General features: G+C 38.2%; 1 protein-coding gene and 1 long non-coding RNA gene across 9 annotated transcripts in view; one reads left to right on the top strand and one right to left on the bottom strand.

Annotated features, from left to right (window-relative positions):
* Nucleotides 1-21104, top strand: part of GRB10 (growth factor receptor bound protein 10) — a 155651-nt gene that overhangs the window by 131353 nt on the left and 3194 nt on the right. For all 8 annotated transcript variants that reach the window (XM_064429454.1, XM_064429452.1, XM_064429450.1 and 5 more), the window contains 11 exons: nucleotides 48-204; nucleotides 5919-6034; nucleotides 8048-8122; nucleotides 11204-11341; nucleotides 11868-11978; nucleotides 13227-13325; nucleotides 14747-14824; nucleotides 15483-15599; nucleotides 16468-16534; nucleotides 17526-17613; nucleotides 20270-20363. In XM_064429454.1, coding sequence (XP_064285524.1) covers nucleotides 48-204; nucleotides 5919-6034; nucleotides 8048-8122; nucleotides 11204-11341; nucleotides 11868-11978; nucleotides 13227-13325; nucleotides 14747-14824; nucleotides 15483-15599; nucleotides 16468-16534; nucleotides 17526-17613; nucleotides 20270-20363 — 1140 coding nt within the window. The remainder of the gene's footprint in view (nucleotides 1-47; nucleotides 205-5918; nucleotides 6035-8047; nucleotides 8123-11203; nucleotides 11342-11867; nucleotides 11979-13226; nucleotides 13326-14746; nucleotides 14825-15482; nucleotides 15600-16467; nucleotides 16535-17525; nucleotides 17614-20269; nucleotides 20364-21104) is intronic.
* On the bottom strand, nucleotides 224-1780 carry LOC135305807 (uncharacterized). Its single transcript, XR_010366792.1, has 3 exons — nucleotides 1375-1780; nucleotides 870-1067; nucleotides 224-768 (listed from the first exon to the last, which is right to left on the bottom strand). It is a non-coding gene; the product is annotated as an uncharacterized LOC135305807 (long non-coding RNA).

Below are 21104 nucleotides of genomic sequence, written 5' to 3'. Positions count from 1 at the left end.
CCTATGTTCAGAGCTGTTGATCTGTAAGTGTACCCTTTATGTTGCAGGATGTAAAAGTCTTTAGTGAAGATGGAACAAGCAAAGTGGTCGAGATTCTAGCAGACATGACAGCCAGGGACCTCTGTCAGCTGCTCGTTTACAAAAGTCATTGTGTGGATGATAACAGCTGGACTCTAGTGGAGCATCACCCTCACCTAGGATTAGGTAGGGAATGGTCAAAGGGGTGGCATGGTTACCTGGGAACATAAAACATGTAATTCATATAAATGTGCTTCCAGACGGAACGTTTTCTTTTCCACTGCTTTTATTTGTACAATTAGCTGAAGTCACATATGTGCTTTCTGTGTATTACAATTTGATGTGTTAAGCGTTTAAGCCTTTATTTAAAAGTCCTTCCCTTATTTCCCATCCTCTGGGTTTTTTTATTATAAGAAGAAAAAGAATTGTCTAATCTTCACGCTGGCGCTTTGTTGCTACCTTGCTGTGTCTGAAGCTATTGCAAATAAACAGCTTAGGCAAATTAAGCTTGATCCTTAGAGTATGGTCCTATGAAACAGCTCAGCTCATCACCAGCTGGGAGACCTGGGTGAACAGACTCAGCCTTACATACCTACAGTAATGCTTATGAAAGCTAGACATGCTGAGGTGGGGGAGGGGGTGGGCTAAACTTGACTTCAGGCAGGGAAAAAATGGTGGCACCACCCGCAAATCCATGGGCAATTTCTGGACCAGAGGTGGTATCTGCTCTCCAGGCAGCAGCTCCTCCACCTGATTGAAATTAAGGTGTCATGGTTACAGTTTCAAGAAGGCAGCAAGAGGAATAGCTGTGGGGAATTAAATAACACCGTGAATTGGTTTAATTACAGTACCTGAAAGTATCTCATGTTATTCAGTCTTGCTTTTCCTGTTATTTTGTGGCACTGATTAGTTACAGGGTTCTGCTGTGCAGCTTGCAACAGCTTATCGCTCAGATAACACTATCTACGATTCTCCATGGAATACAATAACGCTTTAAAAAGTGTAGCATTTGGAGTATTAGACAATATGCTTCATGGGCAATGGTTTTTCTAGAAAACAGAAGAAGGCAAATCATAAGCTGCAATCGCCAGCACTGGAATTATGAATGCTATCTGTAGCTAACAGAGGGGGTTTTATGTCTAAAAATGTAATTCAGAACCCTTACGAATAAAAAAAGGAAATTATTTGCTGGAAATGTGATGCTCTAAACCAATACTGTTAAACACTAATAAATTCACTGCTCTGCAGACTAACACTTAAAAAAGCCCCAAACACACAGGATATCCCGATTAGTTAATGTTTTTATTATCTCTCCTAGTGTAGAAATATATGAAAAAATTAACATGAAACACTCACTGGTCTGTGTCTGTGATATACTTTCAATTCTGAGGACATAGGATGAGGTGAAGAATTAAGGTATAAATTACAGAATCTTTATCTCCATAGCTTAATACGCCACATGCACTTCTAAAAACCTTTACAAATATTCAGTTTTATCAATGCTCATTAAACTACCAGGCTCTCTTTTTCTATATTCTCTTTCCCATCATTGCTGATTACCAAGGTATTGTGTAAACAGAAGCCTTCTCCTTTGTAACCAACATCCTTCTCCTGCCAGATTCATTCAATGATGCCACAATTCAGTGTTTGTGACATCACAATAGCTTCCATGGTGACTAATTGTGCTGTCAAACTCTGGTGTGTGACATCTCTGAATGAATCGGGCAGGAGGCTGATTAGGAAATCAAAAGCTTCTGTTTACACACAAATAACTTGGTAATTAACAATGATGGGAAAAGAGCAAGATACTTATCGGGCTGCATTTATATACATGGGGACCTGCCTGCCTTGGACCTCTGTCTCACACTGAAGCACAAAGCAGGCCCCCAGAGAAGCGGGGTGTGCAGGTTGGGGCTTCAGCAGCCACCAAACTTGGTTCCACAGGGACGGCCCCAGGGCTGTCCACTGTAGGCCATGAAGTAGATCTCTGTGAGAAGTAATGCAGCCTTTGGGGGTGTAAAGCCAACAGACAAAAAAATATTTCAAGAATAAAAAAATATGTAATTATAAAGGTTTCACATATTTGAAAGGATGAGGACAGGAAAGGGAATAAATTCGTTCATTTAACAGGAGACAACATCATCCAGTTTATTAAATTTGGCATCTTAATTATATATATTCAATAAACTTTAAATACCAACTGTCCACTAGTTTTGGTTGCAGTTTGAATTTTTCATTATTTGGCTGCTTATTCCTAGCTCCTCTGTAGCTTACATGCTTTCCTGTATTTCGGAGACTGTCAGATCAAGGCAGTAATGTGACTGCAACCTGGATGAAGTTATCATCAGGCACATTATGGTCCATATTTGCTCCTCTAGATGTAAGATTGCTAGTATAAGTATGAAACAATGGTGAATAAATACATAGTGTGAAGAGAAATATGGTTAAAGAGCAGTCAGAATTGTGTGTTTCTAGAAGACATTATTTCTTATACAATACATCCTTGCTGACATAATGCTCCAGGTGGTAGTCTTGAAGCCCAGCAAAAGAGAGGAGTTCCTTCATTTAGTTCACTCTGGTTTTTTCCTCCCTGTATTTTGCCTAATAGTACTTTCCAAAAGAGCTTGTCTTGCAGAACCAATTCATTGTTTTACTATTGGACAGACTGAGACAAGATGAAATTTTTTAAGCCAGCTTCATATTTATCATTGCGTTGGTCTTTGAGGTCCCACTTTGTAGGGAACCCCCACCTCACTGTTTACTTCACACACATAGCCAAGTATATTCCAAATAAAATGTGTGCTTACACATGACTTTAAACACCTATTTGACTGTACAAGATATTGGTGTTCTCACTGGAGGCAGTGGTGTGACCATTTGCCATCAGACTTTCTTGATTTGACATTTGAAAGTGGTTCCTGCTGCACCATACCAGTAATATCTAAGCACGTTGTAGTCAATATTTAAGCAGTCTGTGAAATTTGAATTGGTCCCATTATTTCATATGCTACTATAAGTATACCTAACTATATTTATAAATACCATATTTATAAAATGTGGTATTCTCCCTGTGTTCTATTCCATACTTAACTATCATCAGTTTAGGACAGAGACAGAGATCTATGTATTGGGCATTAACAAAAATAATAATGGTGAAGACATTCACATGATTATATGTGTCTGGACACTGAAAGAATCCTTCCCTAGCTACACATTCATTTTTCGAGTTCCAGAATTGACTGTACACCTTACTAAATACAATTCAAGCAGGAGAGAACATAGAGGGCCCTGAAATATGTGAGGGTTAGAAGAAAGCATTTCTGCAGTTTTGTACCTGGACTTTTTTGTTAACGTGTATTGATTTACCTTAATATGAGTGAATTAAAAGTGGAACAGTTAAACACAGTGCTTGCTTAAATGCACAATCAGGGTGGGCTCTTTGATACAGGGGTCCACCTGTCATTTGTAGTGATTCCCTGATTGGGAATTTTGGGCTATGCCTGTGAGTTCTTCATGATGGAATCCAGCTCCTTTTCCCACCTTGTATCACTGCTAAAGTTTAGTAGAAGTTCTGATAATAATGCAGATTAACTTGGGTGGGGTGGAGGAAAAGTCTGTTCCAGGAAGTGTGTAGAGGAGACTGAGTGGAGCCTATCAGATAAACTGAAAGGACACATTTCTGGTCACTTCAACAGCAATGCCACTTGAAGACAGACTGACCTCTTGAACTGAACAGGCTGACATCTGTGCTTCTAGTTTTGTAGCAGGAAGCTCAAAGCAGGGCTCAGGCTGAGTTGCTCGTGTGTCAAGTTCATCCCATTGCACCAACCAAGTGCAAATTACCAAGCCCTTCCCAAGTGTATGTACTGCTATGAAGTAATAGCAAACTGACCAGGACTAGCTTCTTTTTTTTACATGCACATGCTATGAAATGCTGCACCGTTTCTCCAAGATGGCTTTGACGATCAAAATGAAAATATAAACATTAAATCAGCAGGAATATCACCACAGAATCTCAGAAGGGTTTTGATATAGTAACAGAATACATCTAGGTCACTTGTCTAAAGCATCTAAGAAACAGGGACTAAGTATATTTACACAAACTAAACATTGAAATACAAAACCAATTCACAAATGTTCATCTATACTTCATTTCCTCAGAACAGAATAAAGAGGTTTTCCCTGACAAGCAATTTTTAATGTGTTAGGAAAGCGAAGACCACAACTTTGGGTGGTGGCAGAACTAGACTGTAACAGGACATGGGATCTTTTGGGGCTCATACAGTGAAAAAGCTTCATACAAATGTAATTAAATGGTTTTTTTGGGGAAGTACAATTTAAAAAAATAGGCCCTTCACCCTCATAGGCCCACAGTCTTCACCACAATATGGAGGAGATTTGACTTCACCAATTGCTTAAAAACCATGATAGTAGCGCCAGATTAACAATACCTGAAACTTTATCTGCAAAGCCCCTAGAAATTAGTAGGTTTAGGTGATGAATGATGAGGTGGTGCCAAATGTCTTTTACTAGCAGCCGCCCTGTAGCAGTATTGTTGTGCACTTAGTCAAAGAACTACCCTTCAAAGTAGTGTTTCACCTGATGCACTAGGAAACATCTCTTTGTTTGAGAGCAGCCCACTATGGAGGTTTTTCAATGTTAACCCCTTTGAAAACACAATCTGGAGCAAGGCTGGACATCACAAATGCACAGTAAATGCTGAAGTCGTCAATGAGCTGGTGATGACTGACAGCCTAAGTGCAGGAGAAAAAGATCATGAAGTCATTTAGTCATAGGTTAAATTTTCAAAGAACACCACATAATCTGCTGAGTTCAGTAATTCCAGTGATATTCCAGGGCTTGCTCTCTTAGAGATGCCAATGATTGCTTGCTTTCTGTCCTGAAAACACCCCCAGAGAACTTGGGTGGCACCCTGACATTTCTTACTGTAGGAATACAAGGATTGCAGGAACACAAAGTGGGGAAGGGACTCTCCAAACTTCTTTGGTCAGCAAGTCACAGGCATTTTGTTTAAAGTTTTGCAATAGTTATGTTTTGACCTAATTTTTAAATTTTGTATTATATAAGGCATGAAAGCACTGACTAGTTAAAACTTCTGAAAAATACTAAATATTTTCTCAGAAAGTTCTAAGACTTGTCAAGATAATGAGTTCATTAAGTAGTGCACACTCAGTTGCCTTCTTTCGAGTTACTACTTTCAGTAAATTGGGTTTGTTAAGCTATCTGTTCATGCTTTGATGTCCCATTCTTTTGACCAGAGAAGTGGTGGGTTATGGGCAGTTACCTTGTAACCAAATCTAGAGCAGAAAATTGCCCTGTCATGTGTACAAAACATTTGTCTCTGTCAGTATTCCTGTAAAGTAGATCCTGTGACCTCTTTCATAATAAACCCCATTGTCTAGCATCTACAATAAAGGCCTGAAGTTCACCTTGAAATGGACTGATTTTATAGAGTGTGATCAAATACAACACTGTATTTCTGTGATAGTTCAAGACCTAACAGTGGCCTTTCTGTAACTTTTTTCCCCCTTAAACCTGTCCACCTTGCCAGTTCCACAGTACACAACCACTGCCGAAAGAAGAGGTTTGTCTGTATTATTGTAGCTATTGCCAAAAAAAAAAATCTATTGCTTTCTCAAAAGTCTGTGCTTATGAAGCCCTGATATAGGAATTCCTTGAAGAACACTGTCATATAATGTAAACTTTGTAATACATTACAAATTAAAGTACTGCCTTATGGCAATATGGTTTGAGAGTTAGAATGTGTTTTGCTAATTTCTTAAAAGGTAATGGAATTACACTGGGTTGTTTTAACTTCTGTTCTTAGTTGGTCTCACTTCTGGTTGGCTGTGCATTAACATCATGTTCTTTTTCCACAGAGAGGTGCTTGGAAGATCATGAGCTCATAGTTCAAGTTGAATCCACCATGGGAAGTGAAAGTAAATTTTTGTTCAGGAAGAATTACGCAAAATACGAATTTTTCAAAAATCCCATGGTGAGTCTCATTACTTGGTTGTTTACACCACAGAGGGGTGGATTGCAATAACATTGCTGGGCACTGTTATGTCTTAAACATTTGTTATAAAAAAAAACAGGCAACCAACTGACAGAATTCTTTCCAAAAAAATTTTAACCAATGTTTAAATTCCGTCTACTTTCCTCCTAGCTTAAAAACCTCAAGTGTTTTCAAAATGTTGTTTCAAAATGTCTGTAGTTACATTGGAGAGTGACCAAGACAGGGAAATGTTCATTAGTTCAAGAAAAACAATCAGAAGTGCAATTTACTCATTATTGTCAAAGTTACTTGTTTCAAAGCAAATTCATCACATAACAAGCAGTATCTAAACCTTTTAATTTCTGACTGTAATAATTAATAAAGCACCAAACCCATCTGGGTGACCCCTAAAGCACTTACTCCATACAAGGAATTTCCAGTTTATTGTTAAATATATTGAGCATTGTTTCACCTATGGCTGTGCTTTACTAGTGTGCTCTGCCTTCTTTACTGATCACAGTAGCTTGCCCTCTCTATATCCCCAGTATACTCATGCTTGAAAAGTACTGCATGCCATACCTATTCCTGGATTTTTAAGATCTTTTGAATGTTGTCATTTTAAGCTGGTTACTGTGTAACTTCTTATCTGAGGAAGACTTTTTCACATTTTATCCAAACGATTATGTTGGAGCAGACTGTTGTCATGAATCAGTGTCAGCTGGTGCATCCCATTGAGATAGCTGAGGAAGGGTAATCCAGAGGTGGTTAGGTAAGAACAGATTTTGGGTCAGTCAGGCATCTGTGGTGCAAGAAGGAAAAAAGATACACGAGGTCATGTTTAAACTCACTGCTGAAGTAACTGCGCATGATAAATTAATTCCTCTCCTCATAGATGCAAGTGCACAGTTGCTGCATCCTCACACGTGTGCTTGCATGTACATTTGTCATCTGCTGGTGCTTATTTGAGAGTCTGTGCCTTGACTTACTCTGTGAAACATTTCTGTACATGGAGTGTTCCTAGTTTTTCACTTCTGTTGATCTCACCATCTGATAACCCATGAACATCTGAGCGTTGTACAAAAGTTTTGGTATCATAGGAGCTAGAGCATTAGTTTCATGTGGTATATTTTAATTAATAACAGAGCATGGGAGTAAAACCCAGAATGCTTGGCATTCAGTCCCAGGCTCCTGCAATCACAGAATAAATCATTCTTGTGGTGTAAGAATGCGAAGGCTCCCTATCCGTTGCATTAGCTGTTGCCATATGGCACTGTTTCTACTCAAGAGAGGCTGGTAAATGTTAGCTTTCATAACTCATTGTGCAACTTACCTGGCAGAAGGGTGATCCCTCTTCAGCCCTTCTCTTTATGCCCCAAAGACTGAAATTTATATTGCCTGAAGAGTGACAAATGTTCTAAACTGGAAATGTTTTTGTTGTGATTCATCTTGTTACAATCAGTCATTGTTTTGTTTCAGGCATTTCTGGATGTCTCCATGCTTCAAATAATGTTTAAAAACTCCAAGAATTATTTCCTGTCATTGCTTTGTGTAGTAAATTCAGTGTACCAAATTATACGGGAATTTTAAAACATAGCAGATGAAAGGGGAACTGGAGGAATAAATCTGAAGTCAAGTCATTGGTGCAATAAGCGAGGAGTCACTGCATGCTCAACTTGCAGGACCATTCATCCTTATCTTCCCAAGAAAGCAGAGGCTGTTAGAGATCCCCAAAAGCCCTAGGTAGAAGAGGAAGTGAGATGAAAATGCACTTAGGAAATGATGCATAACAGATATTTTAAAAACCCACAATCTGTCTGCATGGGCATCTGGTGAGCAGAAGGAAGGGGAGAACTGCACTTGAAAAGCCCTAATATTACTTTGTATGTCAGGGGATCTCCAAATTGATTTAATAATGATAGTTCCAAAAAATTAATGATTGGAAGAAAATGTCACTAGTTCTCTGTAAGTGTTTAAATATAGTGTGACTTCCAATTGTCTTCTTTTTGTGTCTAGAATTTCTTTCCCGAACAAATGGTTGCCTGGTGCCAGCAAACAAATGGCAGTATCCCACAGTCACAACTTTTGCAGGTACTGTAAATTATCTGTATGGACAAAGAAGGTGAAGGTGGTGGGGTGGGAGGGCGGGTGGGGGGTGCTGAGAGGCAGGCAGGAAGGAAGAGAATTCAAAAGTGTGGAAAATAGTCAGAGAAAGACCAGTACAGTCAAATAGCACGTGGGGCTAATGTTGAAAATACTTGACAAAGATCTTAACCAGTGGCATTGAGGTGTAAATTGTAAACACAAAGTATTCATAGCTATGGTCATACATATTTGTTCCATTAATACTCAACTTACTCTGTGGGTGTCTGGTTTAGCCACCTGTTGTTACTCGCAAACACTCTTGGCAGGTATATTTGTAGAAAAACAAATACAGATTTTATAAAAGGCAGAACAGAAGTACTCTTCTGTACTCCACATCATAGCACAGGAGAAAGTGTAAAAATGCCAGTGGATATTAGAAGATGAGTTTGAGATGATGAGAGGTTTTGCTTTTGCTTTTTGTGTCCCATGTTTGTGCCTGGCAAGAATTAACAATAAGGACCAACTTCCCCATGGTTCAGCCAACTAGCTGCTCTTTTGTATAGAAAAATAATGCCCTAAGAAGTAGTGCAAGTAGAAATTCGTACACAGTATTTGCAAAGTAATCCCATTTAAAGCTCCCCAGGTTAAATTGCAGGGGTGTGTTCTTTATGCATACGTGTTGGTAGAGTTGTGCAATCTGTGTGGTGGCGGCACGTGTGCTGCATTTATGCTGAAGTTCTGGTGTCACTCTACAGTTTCTTGCTTGCTCATAAAGGAATGGGGTGGTGGCATGGTTGGTTGGCCTTCAAGGATTGTGCTGGAGGGTGGGCTACCTCTCTGACCATTAACTGATTCACTTAAATCTCTCCATTTTAGCACTCCAATCTATACCTCATAGTCTATAAATCCTTTTCACTTCACTTGTTTTCTCAACCTGTGGGCATTCAACTCCAGAGCAAAATTAAAACACAATTTATTAAAGAAGTACTGTGCTAAGAACATATGACCATGATGCCTGGAAGACAATATCATGAATAACAGGCAAATTATAGAGCAGAAGCAGAAATATATGAAGAATATAAACATACAAGTAACTGATTTTAGCTTGATTTCTGTAATTTTGCATGTTTGCAAATATATACTGACTCTCTGTTTAAAGACAAGTTTCCACTGACTTTTGATCCAGTGCAATCATTTTGTCCCACAACCTGTAGTCCATTAAAATCTGGTTCCACATTCACTGAGAAGAATTTAAAACATGAGCATCACTTATGTCTGGGAAACAATCAAACAAAAAAAAAATCAAGCCAATTTCTGGAATTATAAATGAAAGTCATGTGCAGTGAGGTTGTAATCAGGAACCAAAACTGGCATGGACTGGCATGGCCACAGACTGGTAGGAAGGGAGGTCTTCACACCTTGGACCTTTCTTCCTATAATTTAAGTGGAGATTTGAATTTGCTTGTTAATACGAGCAGCGGGACTCCCCAAAAGACAAGATGTTCTTGAAGATGGAAAAGTTTTGAGGGTACCTCATGTGGCAGCAAAAGGAAAACCTTGCAGCTTCATGAGGTATGAGTTTCCTTCTTGGGAGGCTCAGAAAAGGACAGTCCTGAAGAAGAATAAGTCATAGGAGTTAACAACACAAGAGGGTGGGGGGAAAAAAGGTGAGCATATTCCCTCTAGTTCATTGTTTACCCTTAAAAAACATATTTTTGTTCCAATTTTTATATTAAGTACTTCTTTTGAAAAACACACAACCATTTTTCAGAATTTCAATGGCATTTGTAATTTATTCAAGATAAACCTCCTTCAGCCTAGTAGTCATTAAGCATGTTGCAGCTGAGGCCTCTTAGACACTGAGCAATTTTGCTGGTTTTAATTACACACATGACAGGGAAGCATATTAAATATCATTTCATGATATCATATACTGCATTAAGAGCTAGTATTTTTAGTCATGACAGTAGCATTAAAACCAGTGGGATCTGTTTTCCCAAGTGTTGACCTGGCTCTGACATACAAAAAAGCTTGCCATCTTAGTTTACTTTTGTTTTAACTGACTGGACAAAAAGAATCTGTTCTCCTTTTGGTCTTTCCATTTCACAGCTGACAAGTGGATTCATAGTACAAACAACAAGAAAATTGATTGTTCTTTCCCATTCTGTTAGATGAGATGAGGAGGAGGACTGGAAAAAAAAATTAGGGTTTAATGGAAGTAAGAATTCTGACACAGGATGCTGGTTTTGGTTTTGTTTCCTATGGGCATTGTCCATACCAAAACACAACTTTGCAGAATTGCTGAGACATCTAGGCTAACCAGGTTTATGCATTTTTCTTCATACTTATTGAATTTATTAATTTGGCATTTAACCTAATGATGAAGTCCTCTTGTGCATTTAAAAACCTGTCCTGTTGTAATAAGGGAGCAATCCATCAGTTCTCCTCCCATAATTAATTCTTCCTTCCTGTGATATATCAGAAATCAAATTTTGTATGTGGTTCCTCAGCTGATGTCAAGAACTTAAATGCTTTTCAATCCTGAGGTCTGATATAATTGCTGGCACTTACTTGACTGCTCTACATTTAATTTTCAGTTAAATACTCTGTTGTCTGTTATACCTCTTGTCTTGGGACAACATGAAATCCCTAAATAGGCTCTTCCCTTTCAAAAACTTAAGGACAAAGACGGAGATTTTGGCCAATGTTTCCAAGTTAGACAATTTGCCACAATTGCTGTGACAGGGTATTATTTTAAGAATTAATAAGCTCACTTTCTCTCCCTTCAGGCCAGGTGCAAGACAAATGGGAATACAGAGAAGCAGTAGCTTTTTTGAGATTTAAGTCTTGACGCAGAGAATAGGAAGGTGTCAGTTGCAGGAGGAGATGGCCAGGTAGACAGAATGGAGGAGCAGGAATGATATGTTTTGGTCATAAACCAGATTAAACATTTAGGTCAGTTTAAGCCTAGTGTGAAACTGCACCTCAAGTCAGCAAAGTGATTTATTCTCCATTCTGCAAATACAGTGACAATTTTACAATTCATCCATAGGATACAATTTTGATCTACATTTTCCTCTCCAACAGAACTTTTTAAACTCCAGTAGCTGCCCTGAAATTCAAGGTTTCTTGCATGTGAAAGAGCTGGGTAGGAAATCATGGAAGAAACTGTTTATGTGTTTGAGGAGATCAGGACTTTATTGTTCTACAAAAGGAACATCAAAGGTAAGATTAGAAAAGAAGTTGCACAGTACTAGCATGTGAAAGCATTTTCTGCTTTTACAGTGGGTATTTTTTGTTGTTTTTTAAAAATTTCCACACAGTGTTCCCATTTTTGGTTCCACAGAAAAAGCTAAGTAAGGGATGATCAAATGGCAGTTGAGCTCTGGGCTCTCAATGCATGAACACAACCATAGAGTTTCATTATAAAATAAAAACAAACCAGCCAGGCAACATCATTGTGGCCACTAAAGTTGTGCTAACCTTCAGATTTCTGTGGACCAATGTAATAGGCCAGGCCGTTTTTAATGTGATGGGTTTGCATAAGTATTTTGTGAGCTTCCTGTACCAAGCACTTTCTGCTGGTAGGCTGGTATTTAAGGAGTGCGTGCCATGGCCACTTGAGGCTGCCTGGGAGAGGAGCAGTGTTCGTGCACTGCCCTCTATTGGAGGCTGAGCTTGAGAGACTGCAGAGCTTGCACATCTTCCAAAACCTTTCACTTACCTGTGCTAAATCATGTTATTTCCCTAGGAGCCAAGACATTTGCAGTTGTTGGCTGACCTAGAAGACAGCAATATCTTCTCGTTGATAGCAGGCAAGAAGCTATACAATGCTCCTGCAGAGTATGGATTTTGTATAAAGGTAAATCTTCTCACTGAGTTCATCCAGACGGTGTTGGTAACTCAGTCACCCCAACCCCCAGCTAAATGGAATTTGTATGTAAAAACTCTGCAAGCCATTTCTGTCACAAGGACTTGATCTTTAACATCTTTCGTTTGGCAAGCATGTCCTGTGAATCTTGCCATCATTTTTTGTGACACTTTTAACACTTTATCTGGTGCTCCTTTGGTTTGGGAAATTTTTGTGCAAGAGCAGCTCAGAGCTGAAGCATGGTGTGCTTGTGAGATGGCCTTGGTTCACCTCACAGATGAAAGCTTTTCCAAAGTTCACAAATCAAACAGAAGAGCTGCTGTGGACAGTAAGCACCAAAACTATACAGCAGCAAAGGATCAAGCTCTGATGGGGTGCAATTTTACTATTATTGTGGGCCAAAAGTTTGCCTTTATTAAAGTGTCTTGGAAAAATGAATGTAAGAAAAACCATTTGCCTTTGAAGATTTTTTTAAACTGTTGTGCTGAAAGATTCACTTGGAAAATATTTCAAAGGTTTGAAAAGTGTAATTTTCTGAGAAGAAAGTAAGACTGGGAGCTGGTTTTATGACAGTAGTGAACTCATCTCCTTCCTAGCAGCCATTCCAGAGCTAGACAGCAAGAGTTTGCATCAAAGAGACTGGCTGCAGGACGCATCCTGAACTGATGGAAGCAAACTTTCAGTTACCCTCAGTTATGGAAACTTTCATCCTTCATTTCAAAATGGGGGTTTATAAAACTTCTCACAAATTTGAAAACAAAAAATTTTAAAAAAACCCCAAGCCAAAACAACAACAACAAAACCTCAAGAAAAAAACAAAACAAACAAACAAATAAACTTCTCCAACTACTGAACCCAGCAAAACTAAGTGCCCAGGTCTGGTTCTAGCATGGCCTGAGTACCTTTTTCCTATAATCTGCTAGGACTGCAGGTTATTTCAAACCATACAATCATAGAAAACCCTGAGTTGGAGGGGGCCTACAAGGATCAATGACCCCATCTTCTAAAAGTCAGGAGGCACCAACATTTGATCTTGTTGGACCCAGCCGAGAGAGTGATTTCCTTCAGAGCATGCTCAGCCTCTCCTGAGCTTTAAATTCAGTGTGGTGGGAGCTTTTTCTGGCTAGTTTTTAGACTAACACTGTAGCTGCCTTTAACCTGCTTACAGTGATTCGAAGCTTACAGCGTTGTTGGTTTTCTAATGAATGTATCTGACTTCTAATCTCTAATACTTTAAAGCCAAACAGAGTGAGAAATGAAACTAAGGAACTGCGGTTGTTGTGTGCTGAAGACGAGCAAAGCAGGACGTGCTGGATGACTGCCTTTCGACTCCTCAAGGTAGCTAATCTCTTCTACTTTCGCAAAGCTACACCTAGAGTTAAGTGGCATTTGTTATTTTATTAATGAGATATTACCTATATGTTCTTAAATATCATCTGCTCCAAAACAATACTGATAAGAGCAAAATGCCAAGCAGACCTGACCCACCTAAGAATTTAAGCACGGGACTAAGATCTATTCCTTCACATATGAATCAAGTATAGTTTTAGTTTGGGATCCAAATCTGAGATATGAGAACAAATTAAAAAACCTACTTAACAAGGTATTTTCAAGTTATCATAAAGTTAAAGAAAATGTTTTTTATAATAGTAAGTGGTTCTCTTTACCAGAACAGCATTCCTTTAGCAATTTTTTTCCATTTTTCTATTAGAAGAGGTAACAAAAATAAGTAACCCTATATCTGGGTGAAAGTTACTCATATCTGAGAGCATGCAATGAAACTTCTTGATAATATGATAGGAGGTTTCACTGCTTTTTGAAACAAAATCAGGATGGAGGGAACTAAGGAGAAAGCTGACTATTTGGTGCCCTTTGAAGGGGGGAACTTCCTGATCTTCATAGGAAAATGTGCATAAATTCTGGTTTGGTTCCAAGTTTTTTCTGAATGTTCTGCTTTGAAAACTGCTGTGTTTTTCTCTCTACCTTACTACATCCTATGTACTGAAAAAAAAAAAAGACTTTGTTTTTAAGACACACCAAAAGATGATTAAAGGTGTACAGTCAGCGAAAATTAAGGCTTTGCCCCAAGGCTGTATCCATAATGCTCCTTTTTATTCACCATCTCATTTAGCTTTCCATAGTACTATATTACCCTGTTTGGAAATTGTATAAACTGTTTCAGTTAGAACATTCAGTAAGCAATGTTGCTCTCCTTCAGCACTGTGCCTCTAAGGAAGGCACTGAGTAGCTGTTTACCTATCCTAACTACAAGTGTTGCTAAAATTCATCATGTTCAACCAAGAGCATGACTGGAATTCAATAATCTTATTTTTTTAAGATAAGTACCAAGTGACAGTGAAATTTATTGGAAGAGCTAGTGAATTAGAAAGGTTCTTATTTTTTATCATTATGAAAACTGAGTTTGAATGTCTTGTGCAGAATTTCTTTAAGTTCTAGAGGGTGAAAAGAAGGGAATTAATATGTGTGTTCTGATCTCCATTGAAAGCTTGTGTTCTACAAGGAAAACATGATTGTAGCTGAGAGTGGCAAAAATAACCTGTGTATATCACTCAAGCTTGTATTTTTTAAAATAAAACTTTTTGTGCATATTTACTCTTTGCCACCTGCCAATCACTATTACTCAATACAAATGGCTTTGGGACCTTGGTCTAATATAAAAGTGGTATTAAGAAATCACTACAGTTTTTTTTTCTAGGGCATATATTTGAATAATAATGTCCTTGTGTTTCTGTTGGCAGTATGGAATGCTACTGTATCAGAATTACAGAATTCCCCAGCAGCGAAAAGCCATGCTTCCACACTTTTCCACTCCAGTAGTAAGTGATGAACTTTACCTCACTGATGTATGATGTTGGAAAAAATACATTTGCTTTTGCATTTTAAAAGTGGAAAATTTTACGCTATAAAATGTAAATTCAGCATTGTGTAGCAAATCAATGTAAAGTTCATGTTTTGCATGAGTACAGTTTTTGTGGTTGGCTCTCCATTATCTTAGGCTTACATGATCCACATGATTGAAAAATCTTGGCTACGTCACGCTCCTTGAGATGTACGGCACAGAGAGACATCTGGCTGTCTCTGCAGAAGCCAGCTTAGGTCTGGCAAAACTAACACGTAGATTTCCTAAAATATGTTGGGCCAAGAGCTGACTGTTAACTACCTAAAAGGGAAGAGCCTATATTTGGATCCCAACTGGCCCTGAAAATGACTGGAATATAGTAATAGGGCAAGTGGGCAACTTGAGCAAACAGATTTTATTCTGAGCCTTTGAATCGTCTCCCTCCCCTGCAGTTGAAAAAACATCTATTTTTGTGTCTGTGAACCTTTTGAAAGGAGAAAAAAATGAGATGTATTTTCTGTGCTGTTGAAGGAGGACTTTGGACAGTCTTCTGAAACCAAAACAGTTTGAAGTGAAACTCTCAAGCTGGTTTTTCCTTTCCCTGTTTTTTGAAACAAGTGAAAATTCCTTTTCAGAGAAGTGTATCTGAAAACTCACTAGTAGCAATGGATTTTTCGGGGCAAATAGGAAGAGTTATTGAAAATCCTGCTGAAGCACAGAGTGCTGCCTTGGAAGAAGGACATGCTTGGAGGGTAGCTATCTTCTCTTCTTTTCTATTTTTGCAATCAGTAAGTGTCTGTTGAGAGCCAAAACACAGAGTGTGCTATGATGTTAGTGCAGTGCTGGTCACAGTATAGCTTAGCTCCGACCTGAAGCAATCACACTGCAAGCATGCAGATCTGAAAGTCAATATCCATCTTTAGCAAAACTGTCACATTCACAACAACCTTCTACCACTGCTTCTCTGTCCCCCTAGTGTCCAGAGGAAAGTTGAGGGGGAAAGCAGACCCACCAGAACTTTACTGCCAGTTTGCAAAACCAGTCTCTGAGGAGGAATATGTCAAATTAAATGCTTCCCCACATGGAAGAGGCTGGGGCTCTGACTAATGGCTTGCTCCCAGTAAGTTTAATTGCAGAATATACAAGAGGCAGGACCTCTTGCAATGAAAACTGATGTAACTTGTTTATAGTGTCTTGTGGACAGACAGCTGCAGTACAAGTTTTCCCACATGCTCGTCTTTTAGGGAAAAGGAGTCATTACTGAAGCATTAGCTGGTGCTTTATGTACGGGAGGGAAATACTGCTTGATTTACTGAGTGCCTGGTGTTTTGCCTGAGCAGAAACATATCAGTCTTTACTTTTTTTTCTGTCTTTTTTTTCCTTTTCTTTTTTTAAGATACTGAGCTTTCATCATTAACATCTGGCTCATGTTTTAAGCCAATTGAAATGAACTGCTGCTTGTAGATTAGCCCCCTCCAAAGTTGCATTTCTTTTTCTTATCCTTGCATTAAATCTGCCCAGCCCCCAGTTTCCTGTAAATTTAATCTTTATTGCATGTGCACTAATTCTCTTCTCCCGAGATGTTAGTGTGGATTTAACGATAATTCATTTTCTCTATAGAAACGTAGCACAAGAATGAACATCTTGGGTAGCCAAAGTCCACTCCATCCTTCCACACTGAGTACAGGTAAATTCTGATGGTTTGTAGCCATAGTGTCAGAGGTCTCTGTGGGTAAAGAAAAGGTACATTTCATACAGACACAGAGTGCAGCCATGTAGTACAAATGCCTTGATGTCAAATACAATCCTTATCAGTAGCTCCTGTGTCATTAACATGCCTACCCATACAGACACCATAGAAGGAACTTGTTTTCCTTTGATGACCCACTCAAACTTTTCTTTAGGACTAGTCTTTTAAAACTTGTATTTTGTAAAAATAGACACTCCATAAATATTTCCATTTAAAAGAATCCAGCAGTTAATTTGCCATTTTGGATAAGGAAAGTCAGTGAGTAATCTTTTAATCTGTAAAGAGTAGAAATGAGAGTTTTCAAAATGGAATTTGTTCCATAATAACTGAAAAATATAAAATATGCAAGTCCTCAACATTTATTTGAGACTGTAAATTTATTAAAGCAACAAGAAATTTCATATTAATATCCTATACTTCTTGGAGGAAACACAGCTATTTTGTCTTGCTGTTCTGTTAACAAAATTTTAAAATACCATTTGAAGAACAAAACAATAAAGATAAAAATATTGGGTGCTAACTCGACTCTTGAAAGCACCATCTAAAGTGCATTTTTTTATTTGAGATTTAGAGGGACTTCTTTCTAACTCATTAGTTCATACATTGAGTTCTAAGGAATGTTAGTCCCAGTATGTTCAAAAAGCTATGAGAAAGCAATATTACAAGAGACTTCTATCTTTTACCTAATTGTATATCTGCAAATTGGAAAACACATGGAGATATGATGCCTCTCTACTTGGTATATTAAGTAGATGCATTTTTTTATATTGATTCTTTTTTATATATAGGTTGATGGAAGATACTTTATATTCTGTAAGAGATCTATACCCACTTTTAAAATGTTTAAATAATTAGTATGTGGAAAAAAAATGGTTGCAAGTGTAACTGTTTTTAACCATCCTCTCCCTCTTTTTCCTCTCACCTCCAGTTATTCATAGGACACAGCACTGGTTTCACGGCAGAATCTCTAGAGAAGAATCTCACAGGATTATTAAGCAACAAGGGCTTGTAGATGGGTAGGTATTCTTGTTGCTCGGTATTTATGATCTGACAGTAAGCTTTATAGATGAGAGCACAACTTATGCTGTAATAGTTTACAGGTTTATGAGCATTTCTGAGTAACCTGATTGTTGAGTAGTCCCGTTATAACCTGCCTGGATTCCAAAAAGTCAGAGTGTGTGCTTGTAGGAGTGGATCCTAACTTTTAATTTGAAAAGTAAAATCTTAAAATACACTTAATTGTCTTTCTTTTTTTCCAGCAGAGGTAGTCAAGTTTTAGATGATAGAATTTGTAAATAGTTAATTCTTGTAATATGCGTTGAGGAGATATTTTTCAGGCAAAGCCGTACCTAACCATTTGCCAACAAATTTATAATCAGCCATCCGTGCTCTTCTGCATGAATCAGAGCAGCTAATGGTGCTTGTTCACTATTTCTGTTCTAGAGCAAAGAAATGCAAGTACCTGTTCCAGCACTCTCTTAAATGTCTGTGGTCGTTTTTTAAGTATCTTCTGAGCATCTCTGTTTTGCTTATTTATATGGAGTTATGGTTGTTGCTTGAACTGCATTCAGCATTGTTGATTTGTAGGACGGGGAAAGCATGGTTGCCTTTGGTTCGCTGTCTTTATTCTCTCAGGGTTAAGGTAGAAACATCCATGTTGGCTTCACAGGAGACTGTGTAGTTCAAACCTTTCTTCAGCATTTTCTGATTCAGAAGCAACACTAATCTTTCTGAAGACTAAAATACATCAGGGAAGTAGAAATTGCTAGTGCATATATATACATATTCATCAAGCAGTGTTTGCTTATTTTGGGCGGGTTTGTCTAGTCTAAGGCTAGACAGGGGGTTTTAGCTAAGCAGGTTCAACAGAAAAGAGAAGCTGAGAGCACTGCTGACTTTTTGTGTTTCTGGTTTTCTCATGTTATAATCTTGGGCTCGTTTTGTTTTGTTGCCTTAGGACTCTGGTGGCCCATCCTTCTTGAGGCCTTTATGAACATGTTCATGTGTTTGATGCTGTGTTAAATTTGTGCCTAATCAGCTTAGTCACTGTGGAATGTAAAAACTGGTTAATTTAGCCATAGTAAGGTCCACCAGCAGTGACAAAAGAACCAGGTTACCTATGTGTTCTGAGACAAGGATCAAGATTTTCAGGGTGGAAAGCTCTTGCCTGTGTTTTCCTGCTCTGTGTGTTCTTGAACAAAAGAAGGTAAAAATTAACAGTCTCATGATGGTTCATGGAAGAGGCTCAATACTGTATACAAGCAACTGGTGCTGCTATCTTGGATATCTCTGGAAGTTCTTGCTGAGGATACATCTCACTTAATAGCCATTGTTTGTGTGCAAGCTGGTTGCTTGAGGTTGATTAAACAGTTGCAGCATCAGTTGTGCAGACCTTTGCTGTCTGCCACCAGCTTAGGATACCATGCGTGATATGAAACAGCTAGATGAAAAATAATTGAGAGATACCTGCATGAACTGCAGCAGCCACAGGGCAGGTATGGTCTTTCTCCCTCACATGGATGCTAATGTATAAAGGCTTTTGTCCCTTTTCCACACATTTGGTCTTCCTAGGATTACAATGGAACGTTCAAATATCATGCATGGTTTCTGAGAGTGGCAAGACATGCCTGTCCCTTACTACTGAACTCACTGGTTATGATGGTGCATTTTTCTGGTACTGACATTTCTTAATCAATTCTGAGGAGCTAGAGTAAAATCTTTTGGGTTCTTAAGACTACAAGCAGTTCTTTCAACTGCCCCTTGGAAAAGTGTGTTCCTTGTTTAGTGGTCAGCAATTAAAAGGCCTGCCCAGTCCTGTGCTCAGCCATCTCTCAAAATCCACTTGTGCTTCCTGCTATAAGCCTTCTGCCAAAGGTATATTCTTTTTTCCTGTGGCACGGAGAGGATCGGCTTCCTTAGTTCTTAAATATCAAGGGGAGAAAACAGGGTTTTTTATCTAGCTTTTTTTCTCCTTTTCCCAGTATGAATGTTAAATAAAGTCCATTTGGGGTAGGACTTCAGTTTTGTGAGTTAACTTAAAAGTGACAGCTACGTGGTGTATGATGTTGGTAGCTGTATGCCTAATGTACATTTTTTTCCACATGCTGAGGGGAAAATATTGTGACTGTTCTAGAGGAGAAATCAGTGTGTGTTTTCCCCATCTTGATAATTCGGAAGCTACTTTACTGGTAAATAATTTTAAGAAAGTATTGGCCTGTTTCTGTGCCACTGTAGCCATTTAACCGACACATAATTTTGCTGAGACTGGATTTCTGTGACCTGATGCAAGATATTGTAGTGAGATCAGATTCCCGTATATTACTTTCCCATCTACAGAAATTCATATTTTCTCTAGAATTAAATTATAACATTTTCTTCATGAGCGTACATATCATTAATAGAAAGCTGAGTTAGAGGAAACCTTAAAAAAAGCCTCATAGGTACATTCTTAGGGGAAGAACTACCATCCTGTATCTTGCACTTCTTGTTTGTTCATCTGTTAATGTTGCATAGTCATGGTATAATAATAGAAAGCAAATTGCCAGTTAGAATCACCTCTTAGTGCCTCTAAAGAAGAGTTCAGCAGTGGCACACTATTGCTTAGTAGTACTGATTATTTAAAAACAAACAGATGGGGGTATTCAATTTGTTCTTATAAATGTTCTCTCCTAGATTATTTCTTCTCCGGGACAGCCAAAGCAATCCAAAGGCATTTGTACTTACGTTATGCCATCATCAGAAAATAAAGCATTTTCAAATCTTGCCGGTAAGTAGATTATTTTTGATACTGATAAAAAACCTGAAATTTTAAACCATTAAGCTTTGCCAACATCTGAGGAGATCTCTTATTAATTACTGATTTAATTAACAAGGATGTTTCCATTAGCAAATATATAAGTGGATATTCTTTAGAATATTCTTTAATCAATCCAATGTCTGATTAAAATTATTGGTTAACATTGCTGGAAAACTATTGTAAGTCACTACATTACACAGGTCTGTCTAATGCACAGAACTTGTTTTCTGTGACTGTCAGAGACAACAGCAGCTGTTGTCTCCCTTCTCTCTTAAGCAAACGTACAACTTTGGGAAACTTTAAAAAGTTTTATTCTGGAGGTTATCCAATAATGTTGAGCTTCAAACAACATTACACAGAGATGTTGGAAAACAATTTGATTTTTATCTTGATCCAAAAAAGCATGAAAAATTTAAGATTATATTGACTTTTTTAGGTTTGTTCCAAACTCTCTTCTATGGTTTAGCCCGCCAATTTTACAAAAAGTTAACAAATCCTTTTAGGGTATTTTTGTTTTATCTAATGAATGCCAGTGCTTTCTGTACAACTTTCAATTACTCTGTCCACAAGTTTTCACTTTCATAAGCAAAATGTTACAAGCCGGGTTAAGGTATGTTTTTTCTAGTCCTGTGCATGGTTTCATAAAGAACTGCAGATACTGTGTTGTTTATGCAACCAAGTGCCAACCGAGTGCCCATCATTTATTTATGT

The sequence above is a fragment of the Passer domesticus genome, chromosome 1 (assembly GCF_036417665.1).
Source record: "Passer domesticus isolate bPasDom1 chromosome 1, bPasDom1.hap1, whole genome shotgun sequence".
Lineage (NCBI taxonomy): Eukaryota > Metazoa > Chordata > Aves > Passeriformes > Passeridae > Passer > Passer domesticus.
The sequence above is the reverse complement of the archived record's forward strand: the minus strand, read 5'-3'. Positions and strand labels throughout refer to the sequence as shown.